Below are 12,694 nucleotides of genomic sequence, written 5' to 3'. Positions count from 1 at the left end.
GCAGCTGACCAATGACTCTTTCATCATTGATGTATCTATCTCTCTCTCTTCTTCTCTCTGAAATCAATAAAGATATATTTCAAAAACAGAAACAAAACTTTCTATCTTTAAAAAAATAATAATAATAATTATATACTTGGAAGTGTGTGTGTGTGTGTGTGTGTGTATATATATATATATATATATATATATATATATATATATATATATACTTGGAAACCCCCCCCATAAATGGCTTTTTTTTTTTTTTTATTGTTCAAGATAATACAGATGCCCCCTTTACTCCCCATTGACCCCTTCCACCCCTTTCTCCACCCCTCCTCCCCAGTCCCTCACCACACTATTGTCTGTAATTCTTTGGTTAATCTCTCCCCACCCACCCCCACCTTCCCTCTGAGATTCGTCAGTCTGATCCATGCTTCCATGTAACTGATGGAAACTCTTTCCTAGTGTCTAAGAGCAAGATAACTGTACCAGATCCTAAAAGAGCCTTTCGTGATTTGAAATAAGATTAGCTACTTTGTACTTTTTAGACCTTAGAACTAAACACTTTCTTGTATTTTAAACATGGAAAAACACAAACAGCAAAATAGTAATTACAAAAAACTAGAATGGCTTCTAGTCTCTACACAGAAAGTGCTTGAATAAGTGAGGGATGGATAAACGCGCCGAGCATGTGGGAATCGGGAATTGGAGCACACTTCCTTACGTTTGCGCTCAAAACAAAAATGCATGCATTGAAAAACATTTCTTTGTTGTTTATTTGTTTTTCTTAAATTGCCTTTAATATTTTGAATAGAAGAGTTTAACATTTTATCGGAGAAAAATGTTTATGAAAGTGAAAGATTCTTATATCCTTTCTCATTAATTTTAATGGTTTTGCTCTTTATTTTTTAATAATGGATAGGATCCCTGTCAAAGTTTGCCTTACCTGGGAAATCAGAGGTGGCGTCTTCCTGCAACACGAGTAATACAAATATCTTCCAGAACTATGCAATGGAGGTACAATTTTAATCAAAATAGCATTTTTATGTACTACTTTATGAAATTTACATTTCTTAAGTATTGATAATCTTGGATACTGTAATAAAATGTTAAATATGTAGCATCTGAAAATTTCAGAATGTATGTCACACCTGAATAAACTGAAAATATCTAGTATTTCAGATTATTAAAGTCATACCACTTTACCTCTATTTAGAAAAGTTCCTTTGAGATTTATCAACATAAAAGAGCATTTTGATTTTCAGTGTTTATATTTATCCCTTGTTATATGTATGTTCTCTTTGAATTTTTATTTTACATCTTAAACAAAACCAATTTTGCTCTGCAAGCACACTTGATGAGAATACAGGGAGCAGTTTTGGCATTTGTGTCAACTTTTTCCATCATGTTTTTCATTCTTTGTATCAGTTTGATGTAGCTATCTGCTGGATGTGCTGCCATATCTCATTTTATTACAATGAAAAAACTATTCTTTACTCTTTAAAAATTTCCCCTAATTTTGGGGTAAAGATTGCTTTCAAATACATTTGCCAGTGTTAATACTGTTTCATGCTAATTTGTATAAAATTGGATAATAAATTTGTATGCCACTGGAAAATAAATGATGAGTACTGGTGTTGCAATTTTACAAAGTTTCTGATGACTTCAGGAATTTCTACATTTTATTAATGTAAGACAGTATTTATGTTTATCCTCAGCAACAATCTATAGTGACAGACCAGGGGTTTATTGTTGTTTTAAATCTCCAGTTTGTCATGGCTGATACTCTTGTAAAATATGTTGATCACACACTTACTTGTTGCAGCATTGACAAATTACTTTAAAGATTTTTAAATCATCCCTTCAATTTCTTATCTTATCGCAAACTTGAGTTTGTGGACCAGCACTTGTTTGGTAACCACACTTGGAGTAGCACAAATCTATAATGTATAATTACAAATACTTATTTGGGGTATTAACAAATTATGCTTGGGTTTACTTTTCCATTGCAGGTTTTATAGTAATTATTATAATAAAAATGCTCACTTAAATGCAAGTTTCCTTTTCAGGCAAAAATTTTGGAATAGATTTAGCTGAAATAGTTAAAGATTAGTATATTATATAATGCACTGAATGTAATTCATGTTTTATTTGTAACTTATGAAGTCTTCTGAGCTTTAGTTTCCCAGTAGACATGAATTGAACCGGTTTTTAATTAATAATATGCACTAACCGGCTTACTTTATACAGTGCCATTTTCTCCCACAGGTTCTCATCTCAAGTTGCTCTCGATGTAGAACTTGTGATTGCCTTGTCCATGATGAGGAAATCATGGCTGGCTGGACAGCAGATGATTCAAATCTCAATACTACATGCCCGTTTTGTGGCAATCTTTTCTTGCCCTTTTTGAATGTCGAGATAAGAGATTTAAGACGACCTGGAAGGTAACGATTTATGCTTTTTTTCTTCATGTTTAAGGGTCACGTTTCCTAGAACCTCTCTTTTCTCAGTAAGCTCCTTTGACTCACATTGCAGATACTTTTTGAAGTCAAGTCCATCTACAGAAAATATGCATTTTCCACCCTCCTTTTCAAGTCAGACAAGGCAACCTTGTATCTCAGCATCAGCCTCTCGTCTTGACACACCTGCTATCTCTAGTCAAGGGAATTTTGATGTAAATAGGTGAGCATGATTATGTGGAACTATATTTAATAATTTATATTATACATGTTTTTTATAACAAGAATTAGTTGAATATTTTAAGATTTATATTGCTATGTATAATAGATTTATAATCTTAAATTTTTCTAAGTTAAACAATATTAAAATTATCTAATAGCCTAAATGTTTAAACAGTTATACGTTATGCTCTATGAATCCCCAGGGTGTAAGCTGTATATTATAATGTTTAATAGTATTTTAAAGGTAAAAATTTTGTAGAACACTTAAAGTTTATAATGAACACCTTTCTCTTGTTTTTATCTCTTCAGGAATTAAGTTAGTACTACTATTTTAGAATATTTAATTTTCTACTTAGGAATATTTAATCTAAGAAAACATTTGGAGCTGATAAAGGAACTATAAAATTAAACTAAGACATATACAGTAAGCCTAATATAAGTAAATCTATGCTTAAAGCAAATGCATAAATCAGCTTCATTTTGGAGAAGTGCCAAATATAGATTGCTGGAAGGTGAAGCCATATTGGTAACTACATGTGCAACAGAAAATGCCTACATAGTACTGGAAGGCTCACATGACCTGTTTAATCCTAAGGCAGCAAAATCGCAAATCTGTGTGTGCACTCCTTCATCACAGGTCTGTTGTAGCCCTTTCTTTGATGCCACTAGCTTGTGAATAAGTGGGAATCTCCCTTTCCACTAGCTGAAGGAATAGATGCCTATTTTCTCTGCTTTGTATTCTCTGGACCTACTGTGGTTCCTGCTGTACAAAAGTTGTCCACTAAATGTTTTGAATAATTGAATGGCTCTTGAATATTTAAAGTTCATTGGATAAAAAGGAAATTTAACATGACTAGACTACTTAAAAATATATTCATTTTCCAGACTGAATCCTGAATTCCTTGGATTTACTTTGCTATGTCCAGTTCTAATGCTAAAAAGAAAAATATGGTCTTTCTAGATGAAATAAAGTAAATCTAGACAATGATATGCTTTTTTCTTTTTCCAATACCCAAGCAAATCTAAACAGCTGGAAAATGCATATGCCCGAAGTATTCAGATCCCTGCTGATAGATCAAAAACGGCTATATCAAAATGTCCAATATTTCCAATGGCCAGGAGTGTCAGTACTTCTGGTCCCTTGGATAAGGAGGACACTGGAGGGCCGAAGCTCATTCCTACAGGCAGCCTGCCAGCTACTTTACAAGGAGCTACAGTATGTATTTTGGTGTTTTTAAAAATTCAGATATTGATACTTTACATGATTTTGTTCACCTTGTCCTAAACAACCTTATTAGCTTTAATTTTCTTTTAATCCTCATCCGAGAATATGTTTATTGATTTTAGAGAGTGAGGAGGAGAGAGAGAGAGAGAAACATCTGTGTGAGGGAGAAACATCAATTGGTTACCTCCCATACGCACCCCTACCAGGGATGAAACCCACAACCTAATGTGTTCCCTGACCAGGAATCGAACCCACAACATTTTTGGTGTATGAGACGACACTCCAACCAACTGAGTCACCCTTCCAGGGCTAGCTTTAATTTTATTATTGTCAAGAACAGTTTTTGTCCCATGATACAACTATAATACCTTTCTACTTACATGGAAATCATTGACAGGAAATTTTTAATGATTTAGTATCATAAATCTTGTATTTGCCATTTATGGTTTTTATTTATTCAACAGGATTCTTTAGGATTAGAATGGCACCTCCCAAGTCCAGATCCTATCACTGTCCCATATCTTAGTCCTTTAGTGGTATGGAAGGAACTTGAAAGCTTATTGGAAAATGAAGGCGATCACGCAATTACAGTGGCAGACTTTGTGGATCATCATCCAATTGTCTTTTGGAACCTGGTTTGGTATTTTAGACGACTTGACTTACCCAGTAACTTACCTGGATTGATTCTTTCTTCTGAACATTGTAATAAGTATTCAAAGGTATGAGAGTAAAAATTAACTAAAAGGCAATTCTTTTGTCACCATTGTAGTGTTTGTATATTCCTAATGACAAAAAAAGTAAAATTTATGCTATTTTTAATAACCAGCTTAATCATTAGACAAGATTGATCTAATTGCGTTTACAAATAATTTTTCTTCTTACAATCTAAGTCATGTTTTTTAGCCTTCTTGTAAAATTTATGCAAAAATGGCCTTTTTGTTATGGCCTCAAGAATAAACTGTAAATGACTTATAAGATTTTGTGAGTTGGCCCCACTCATGCCTCAACGCTTCTTTAAGAGAATGTCTCTACTTCATATTGCAGTCATGTGCTACCATTCTCTTCATTCCTTTACTCTAAATTTTTGTTTAACATTTAGGTAGTCAGTTTGTTATATATTCATTAGTATTTTTGTTATGTTGTTCTATAACTCTGTTTCCACTTTTTCATATGCTATCACCACCACAAAATTAGAAAGTCTTTAAGTTCAGAAACTTTGTCTTCTCCTTTCTTGTACTTTATGTCTATGATGGTGCACACGCTTCAGATTTTCAGTACATGATGAATGAGTGACCAAAGGTTAACTCAATTGGAGTTATCTGGGCCAGGGTCTTGGACTGATGTAGAATGGGGCGGCAGGGTTTATCTTTGTTTGGACCCTCACTCATAAGCTACAGAGATTAGCCCTTCATGCTACCCTTTGTCACTGATTTCAGTGCTTTGTAAAATCTACTTTAAAGTGGAGATCACTTTACTTTAGAGATCATTAGATTCTCAACTCAGCCCATCTTTCTTCAGTCAATATAAAATGCATACAAACCAGTCATTTTCTGTTCTCTCTCTCTCTCGCACACATACATCCTAAAAAATATTTATAAGGATATTTATAAGATATTTACAAAACATTATGTAAGGATCGTTAATGAATGTTTGTTTATTCTTCAATACAGATTCCCCGCCACTGTATGTCTGAAGATAGTAAATATGTTTTAATACAAATGTTATGGGACAATATGAAATTACATCAGGATCCGGGACAGCCCTTGTACATCCTCTGGAACGCCCACAGTAAGTGCCATCATAGAATGCTGGCTTTGTTCATATGAGAGCAATCTCTATTTACTTTAAATAGCCTAAACTAATGTATAACTGCCTTTTATTTTACTATACTACTTTTTGTCTTACAGGTCAAAATCGTACTCTTTTGTTTGAGAGTGAGTGTTAAGTTTGATGTTTTTAGTGCTTATTGTCTATGGAGGTCAAGGGTTTTTGGGTTTTTTGTTTTGGTTTTGTTTTGCTTTTTAGTAGCCCTCTATATGTGCTGCAGGGGTTATGTTTTGCAGAGTTCTGCTTTTAGCACATTGCTTATCCCAATTTCTTCTTTATACTTATTTTTTGTTTGTTTGTTTCCATCCGGGCTGCTGATGTAGAACTTCCTCCAGGGGCTGTATTAAGGAAAACAGTATTTTTAAGTTCTGTCTTTGAAGCCAAAAAGCTTTATGCCTATTTTTATTTTTATCATTATTTGTCATACATTTTTCCTTTTTTTCTTTCTTCATTCTTAGATTTCTATTGCCCTTAATTTATTTTTAGTGCTTTGAAACTCCTTTGATAGCTGTCAGTTGCTGCTTAATTACATTCTCCTTTCTACAAAGAACATTTTCCTTCATCTGTTCTTTGGTTCTTTTACAGCCCAAAAGTATCCAATGGTCCATTTATTGCAAAAAGGTGATAATTCATTTACCCAGGAACTATTGAAAAATATGGTAAAAAGCATTAAAAGGAATGATGTCTATGGACCAATGAGTCAGATTTTAGAGACACTGAATAAATGTCCTCATTTTAAAAGACAGAGGTAAGTCATTATCTTAAATGAATATATTGTTCCTCTAAGCATATTAATGTTGTTTGCTTAGTAATTTGTTAGAATATCTCATGTTTATATTAGCATGAAAATTTTTGTAGAGAATAAATAGACTATATGCATAGTAATATCTTCTCCATTTCTTCTCTCCCCTCCCCTCCCCCCAGGAGTTTATATAGAGAAATACTATTTCTCTCACTTGTGGCACTGGGAAGAGAAAACATCGATATAGGTAATTCAGCATAATATATAACATAAATATTTATATGTCATAGTATAGTTCATATTGGTAGTCTTTATTTTACTATTAATTTATATTAATAGAATAATTTTTCTTTAATTTTTTAAATATGAGATACTTTGATATTTTGGTAAAGTTAATAATAATTAATAAATAAAAGGTAACAATAGAATTTCCATATGATCCAGCAATTCCACTTCTGGGTATATACCCAAAAGAATTGAAAGCAGGGTCTTGAAGAGATATTTGTACACCCATGTTCATAGCAGCATTATTCATAACAGCTAAAATGTGGAGACAACTCAGCTGTTCATTGAGGTATGAATGAACAAAATGTGGTACATCCATACAATGGAATATTATTCAGCCTTAAAAAGGAAGAGTATTATGGCATATGCTACAACATGGATGAACCTTGAGGACATTATGTTAAGTGAAATTAGCCAGTCACAACAACTCAAATACTGTATGATTCCACTTATGAGGTACTTAGAGTAGTCAAAATCATAGAGACAAAAGTAGAATGGTAGTTGCCAGGGGCTGAAGGAGGGGAGAATGGAGAATTATTGTTTAATGGGTATAGAGTTTCAGTTTTACAAGATGAAAACAGTTATGGAGATGGATGGTTATAATGGTTGCACATTATGAATGTATGTAATACCACTGAACTGTATAGTTAAAAATGGTTAAGATGGCAGCCCTGGCCGGGTAGCTCAGTTGGTTAGAACATTGTCCCGATATGCCAAGGTTGAGGTTCAATCCACAGTCAGGGCACATACAAGAATCAACCAATAAATGCATAAGTAAGTGGAACAACAATCGATGTCTCTCTCTAAAAAAAATCAATTAAAAATGGTTAAGATGGTAAATTTTACGTTATATATATTTTACCTCAATTTTAAAATTTGGGGGAAAATCATTTTTAAAAGTCAGCATCTTAAAGCTTTAAATTTCACTGGTCTGTGTAATCTAGCTCTAAAATGCTATGGACTTTCAGCTCTGAAAATTCTGTGGTCCAGTAGTTATCACAAAAGACCTCAAGATTCCTTCTTGGCCTTTAATTTTGCAGTTCTGTAGTATTACAAAACTTGGTTGTTGTCAACATCAAATATAAATTTCTTTATACCTTTATTTCTGTATGAATTTTTTTAGATGTATTTGATAAAGAATACAAGATGGCATATGATCGTCTCACACCTAGTCAAGTCAAGAGTACACACAACTGTGATAGACCGCCAAGTACTGGGGTGATGGAATGTCGAAAAACCTTTGGAGAACCTTATCTTTAAGATGTGTGTATGTGCGTGTGCGTGTATACTTTCAATATGTATTGTATAGTCAGTGTATAAAATAGCACTTTTAGACTGTAAACTTTTTTTCTTCAATTTTTCAAAACAAATTTGTAAATGGTTCAGAATGTCCATATAGCTTATGTACAGAATGTTTTAAGAAGAGAATAGTGACAAATGAGGAGAGAGCCACTTTGTTTCTCATTTCCTTTTTTTCCTTTACTTTCCTTGCAACAAGCAATTATTTTTGTGGTGAGGAAATCCCTAAACAAAATTAGTTCCCATAAAGTAAAAAAACCATTTTATGGTTTCTCTTAGAAGAGACAGATTGAAAACTCATGTATGGAACTTGAACTAATGTAGGGTCAAAGCATCTCCTGTTTTCACAGACTAGTCAAATGTTTTGACCAGGAAGTTGTATTATACATATTTTAAATTGTTTATAGTAAGTTGATATTTTTTTAATTTTTAAACTAATATAGCAAACTTAAAATGAACGAACTTGAACTTATGAAGCAAGCAACTAAGTGCTTATTTTCCTTGTCTGCTATTTGAAATCATTAGTACAGCTGCAGATCTCTATATGTGTATCTATCTATCTATCTATTTTTTATTACTTGGGGGAATGATTCCAAAGTGTCAGTGCTAGTGTTCATGTTGTCCTAGAATTGCATGTTAGTACTCCTAAGCCTGACTGCAGTGGGTGAGTCATGGCAAGGGTGTGCACTGCCCAGACTGACTCATTGAGTCTCATAGGAGAGCCCCAGAGGTTCCAAGTCTGCTTCTGCAAAATCAGGTTCAGCATACCACAATTCCAAAATTTCTCTATCTCTAATAGGTACATACAGTACACAAGGAAAATAGCTGACAAAGCCAAATATCAATTTAAATTTTAATATTCTACACAAATATTTATGTTGGGAAACATATCAGACAGTTTACTCTATCCCAGATTTTAACCTTAATAACCAAAATATTGGGTATGATGCAAATTGTACTGTATTTATCGGGAATAAGACCTACTGGAGTATTTGGTTAATATTATATATACATATAAATATTCAAAAAAATTTTTCAAAAGTAGAAAAGTAATAACTCTCTAAAAGTAAAGCCAGAGAGAATTTCCCATACTGAGGAACTTGGCTTTTTCAGTAACCCTTCAGAATCTGAAGTTTATGGAATCTAAATCCAAAATACCAGAAATCGGACAATAAATGGAATGTTTAAGCACCATGGGTAGACTCTAAAAAATATTTTTAGTCTCATTATTTCTAACATTACTTTCTTTGGGTAATTTCTGATCAAAAATATTCTTTGGCTGTTAGCATTATTTATAATTTTCAATATGTGTATTAAGGAAGGAATTCTCTAGCCAATTTCAAAGAAAATAACAGATGGTCCCAAATTATGTGTGTAAAGCCAGTAGAGACAGGACATTTGGACTGGAGATATCATGAAGTCCTGGGACTTAGAATCAGTTCAGCTGCAGAAAAACTACCTTTGGAGTTCATAGCACTAGTGAATATCACCAAGCTGAAACATTTCACAGCTTTCTACTCTGGGAAACAATGGGGAGAGTTTAAAAATGTAAATTTTTAGTTCAGTTAGTTTGGGGCTGAACTTGCTTACTTGAAAAACCTGGTGCTATGCACATGTATCTGCCTCACCTTTGTAAATACCACTCCTATTTTATCTTTAACTATTCAAATCCAGCTTCTCATTCTAAGTGAGTCTTTTGTTTTCTAAATCACGTGTAAGTTGTCTAGTGAGATACATATGATAGGTAAACCTTTTGACATTGGCCACAAATGTCCCTCCAAAGAGGATTCTGGCCTGGCCTGTCGTGACTCGGCAGTTGAGTGTAGACCTAGGATCCAGGAGACGGCAGTTTAATTCCTGGTCAGGGCACATGCCTGGGTTTCGGGCTCGATCCCCAGCAGGGGGCATGCAGGAGGCAGCCGATCAGTGACTCTCTGATCATTGATGTTTCTCTCTCTCTCTCTCTCCCTCTCCCTTCCTCTCTCTGAAATCAATAAAGATAAAAAAAAAAAACCAAAAAACTAAACTAAAAAAAAAAAAACAAGGAGGATTCTGGGATTCTATTCTGGTTTTTGTTGTTGTTGTTTGGTTTTTTCCCCTTATAAGAACAGCTTTCACTATCATTTACCTTATCTTTAACACAATATGAATCACAATTTATTGATTTCAAATATGTGACCAAAAAAGGTTAGATAAAAGCTATTCTTCATGGTTCAAACTTATTTCGAAAAGTGTATGTAATTTATATCTCCTCCCCCCACACATATAGTTTTGTTTCTGTCTTTTTTATTTTTAATATGTTTTTTAAATTGATTTCAGAGAGAGGAAAGGAAAGGGAGAGAGAAACATCAGTGATGAGAGAGAATCATTAATCAGCTGCCTCCTGCACCACCACTGCCCCTCACCCCCCGGGGATCGAGCCCACAACCTGGGCCTGTGACCTGACCTGGAATTGAACTCTGACCTCCTGGTTCATAGGTTGATGCTCAGCCACTGAGCCACACCAGCCAGGCTGTTTCTGCTTTTGGTTGGGTTTTGTTTCCCCTACTTTTAATCCCCAAGGAATATTATTTGCACAAATTTAGTTGTTAAAAAAAACTCTGAACCATGAATAAGAATTGGTAAACACTGCTCAAAACAAAGTTAAAATATAGATCCTTTAAAATAACTCCATACATACTTTCCTTCAATTTTTTCTCTGTTGACCATACATATTAGAGAATCATAGCCAGTTGACAAATACCCTTTCCTACATTATCTGTCTCTTATTTTCTTACTCTTAGTTTTGTTTATATGTTTAATAGTTGAAAATAAATCATTCTGTGCCCTAGTATAACTTGTTTACTACTTCCTTCAATTGTGTTTTGAATGTCACACATTTGTATTTTATATCATATGTTAATATTCAACTTTTTCATCCTATTGTCAGGTAGGGAATTATGCAGCCTATTCATATTCTGATTTTTGTCTTTTATGATTGTTTGGAGGTTTTTTTGCTTTAAAACCCTAAAACCACCAGCATATTTTAGGGCAACTAGGAAGTGCTAGCCTGCTGTGTATAGAAGGCTGTTATGTTGTATTTCTAAATACCTTGTAAGTATACAGTAAGAAAATACCCATTTGTATGGTAATGTGTGATGACCCAGCTTTATTTTTATTTCTCCCACTAGAAATTGAAAGCACTTTTAGGCACTTTATCTCAGAGCAGGAAGGGAAAGAGCAGGCTGCCCTTGGCTCATCTTTGTGCTAGTGTTCGTATGCTCTGCCCTTTCTGTTTAGACACAAGACTGAGTTTTATTTCAGAATTGAATTCTCTAGCAGCTGCATACCAGTTTACCTTCATATCCTCAGTACTTTCCTTCATACATACTTTTTATCCCTCATGTTACCCACTTCCTCTGGCCTCAAAGTAAGTACATTTGATGGCTTAATTCTTCTTCACAAAATTAACAGTGCACAAATTAATATAGGAATTTCTGTCTCTGATTCAAAAAGTCTGTGTGCATGGGCTTATTCTCTGAGATGGTACCAGACTCTTCTGATAAAGTTACTGTGGCCCTTTCCATAGTTGCTGTTCATTTGGATGGCTCCCTCCTTTTGTATTTAAATATTTTCTTTTCAAACATAGTACTGTGATAAACCACTGAAACAAATGAAATTGAAATTAACCATAAATAAATTATCCATAAGTAAATGAAATTATCCAGGTTTTACCTGCTCATCGCAGGGAAGGGCCTGAAGAACAGAAGCAGTGCCTTTGGTGTGTGGGCAGCCGTAGGCCAGGGTGTCCTGCTGGCTCTAGTGACACCCCCCCCCAGGGGTAGACAGCCTGATCATGAGCTCTCTCTTTGTACCTTTCATAGAGACCAGTCCCACCTGCAGGGGGATCTCCCCACAAAAAAAGGGTCAGAACCAAGGATATTCTTGGCACATAAGGTCAACCTGTTCTACCAGGCTTTGCCCAGAATATTACATTCCAATTCTGGCTGCCTTTGGAACTCAATCTTTTAAGTAAATGGTAATAATGTATCTATCAAATTATAGGCTATAATCACAATGTATAGTAACCATTTAAACATATACCAATTTTCATAAGTTTGGAATGTAGCCCTTTTTTCTGGTACTATATAGAATTTTAACCCATTAAATTTGGAAGAGTTTCACATATTTAGAAATTTGGCCCAAATCCATGAAGCAAATGGAACCTCATGGGGGATGAAGGAGAAGTCATCTGTTCAACCAGTCTTCCAATTCAGACACCAGTGTGGGTACAGTTCAGACTTTCTAGGCTGAATGAATGATCTAGAATACTGATCATTTTGCTTGACAAATGAGAGGACCATCTCACCATTTTCTTGGCATTTTAAGATGGTACTTTATCTCTAAACCAGCACAATTTTAATAAATTTCAGATCTGTAAATGTATGACAAAAATTTTAATTTCTCAGCATAACACATCATTTAGAAGTTACATGTTTTCCATCTTCCTGAAATTTTTCTCCCTTTCCCCTTGAATTCCTACTCATCTATCAAGACCCAGCTTTCATTTCATGTCCTTGACCCTTTCTGTCATAATGTAAAGTGATCAGAACTTCCTTTCTAGGCAAAGAGAAATGCCAGAAATTTAGCACACCAATCAGGAAAAGGTCC

General features: G+C 34.3%; 1 protein-coding gene across 2 annotated transcripts in view; it reads left to right on the top strand.

Moving 5' to 3' along the window:
* Positions 1–10,874, top strand: part of DENND4A (DENN domain containing 4A) — a 96,838-nt gene extending 85,964 nt beyond the window's left edge. For both annotated transcript variants that reach the window (XM_081128872.1, XM_081128871.1), the window contains 10 exons: positions 908–1,002; positions 2,254–2,429; positions 2,521–2,667; positions 3,684–3,882; positions 4,356–4,610; positions 5,562–5,679; positions 5,799–5,825; positions 6,304–6,466; positions 6,643–6,707; positions 7,869–10,874. In XM_081128872.1, coding sequence (XP_080984998.1) covers positions 908–1,002; positions 2,254–2,429; positions 2,521–2,667; positions 3,684–3,882; positions 4,356–4,610; positions 5,562–5,679; positions 5,799–5,825; positions 6,304–6,466; positions 6,643–6,707; positions 7,869–8,005 — 1,382 coding nt within the window. In that variant the 3' untranslated portion in view covers positions 8,006–10,874. The remainder of the gene's footprint in view (positions 1–907; positions 1,003–2,253; positions 2,430–2,520; positions 2,668–3,683; positions 3,883–4,355; positions 4,611–5,561; positions 5,680–5,798; positions 5,826–6,303; positions 6,467–6,642; positions 6,708–7,868) is intronic.
* Positions 10,875–12,694: the final 1,820 nt, after the last annotated feature.

Source organism: Miniopterus schreibersii (assembly GCF_964146895.1).
Source record: "Miniopterus schreibersii genome assembly, chromosome: 1".
Lineage (NCBI taxonomy): Eukaryota > Metazoa > Chordata > Mammalia > Chiroptera > Miniopteridae > Miniopterus > Miniopterus schreibersii.
Note: the sequence above shows the minus strand (reverse complement) of the source record. Positions and strands in the feature narration are given on the sequence as shown.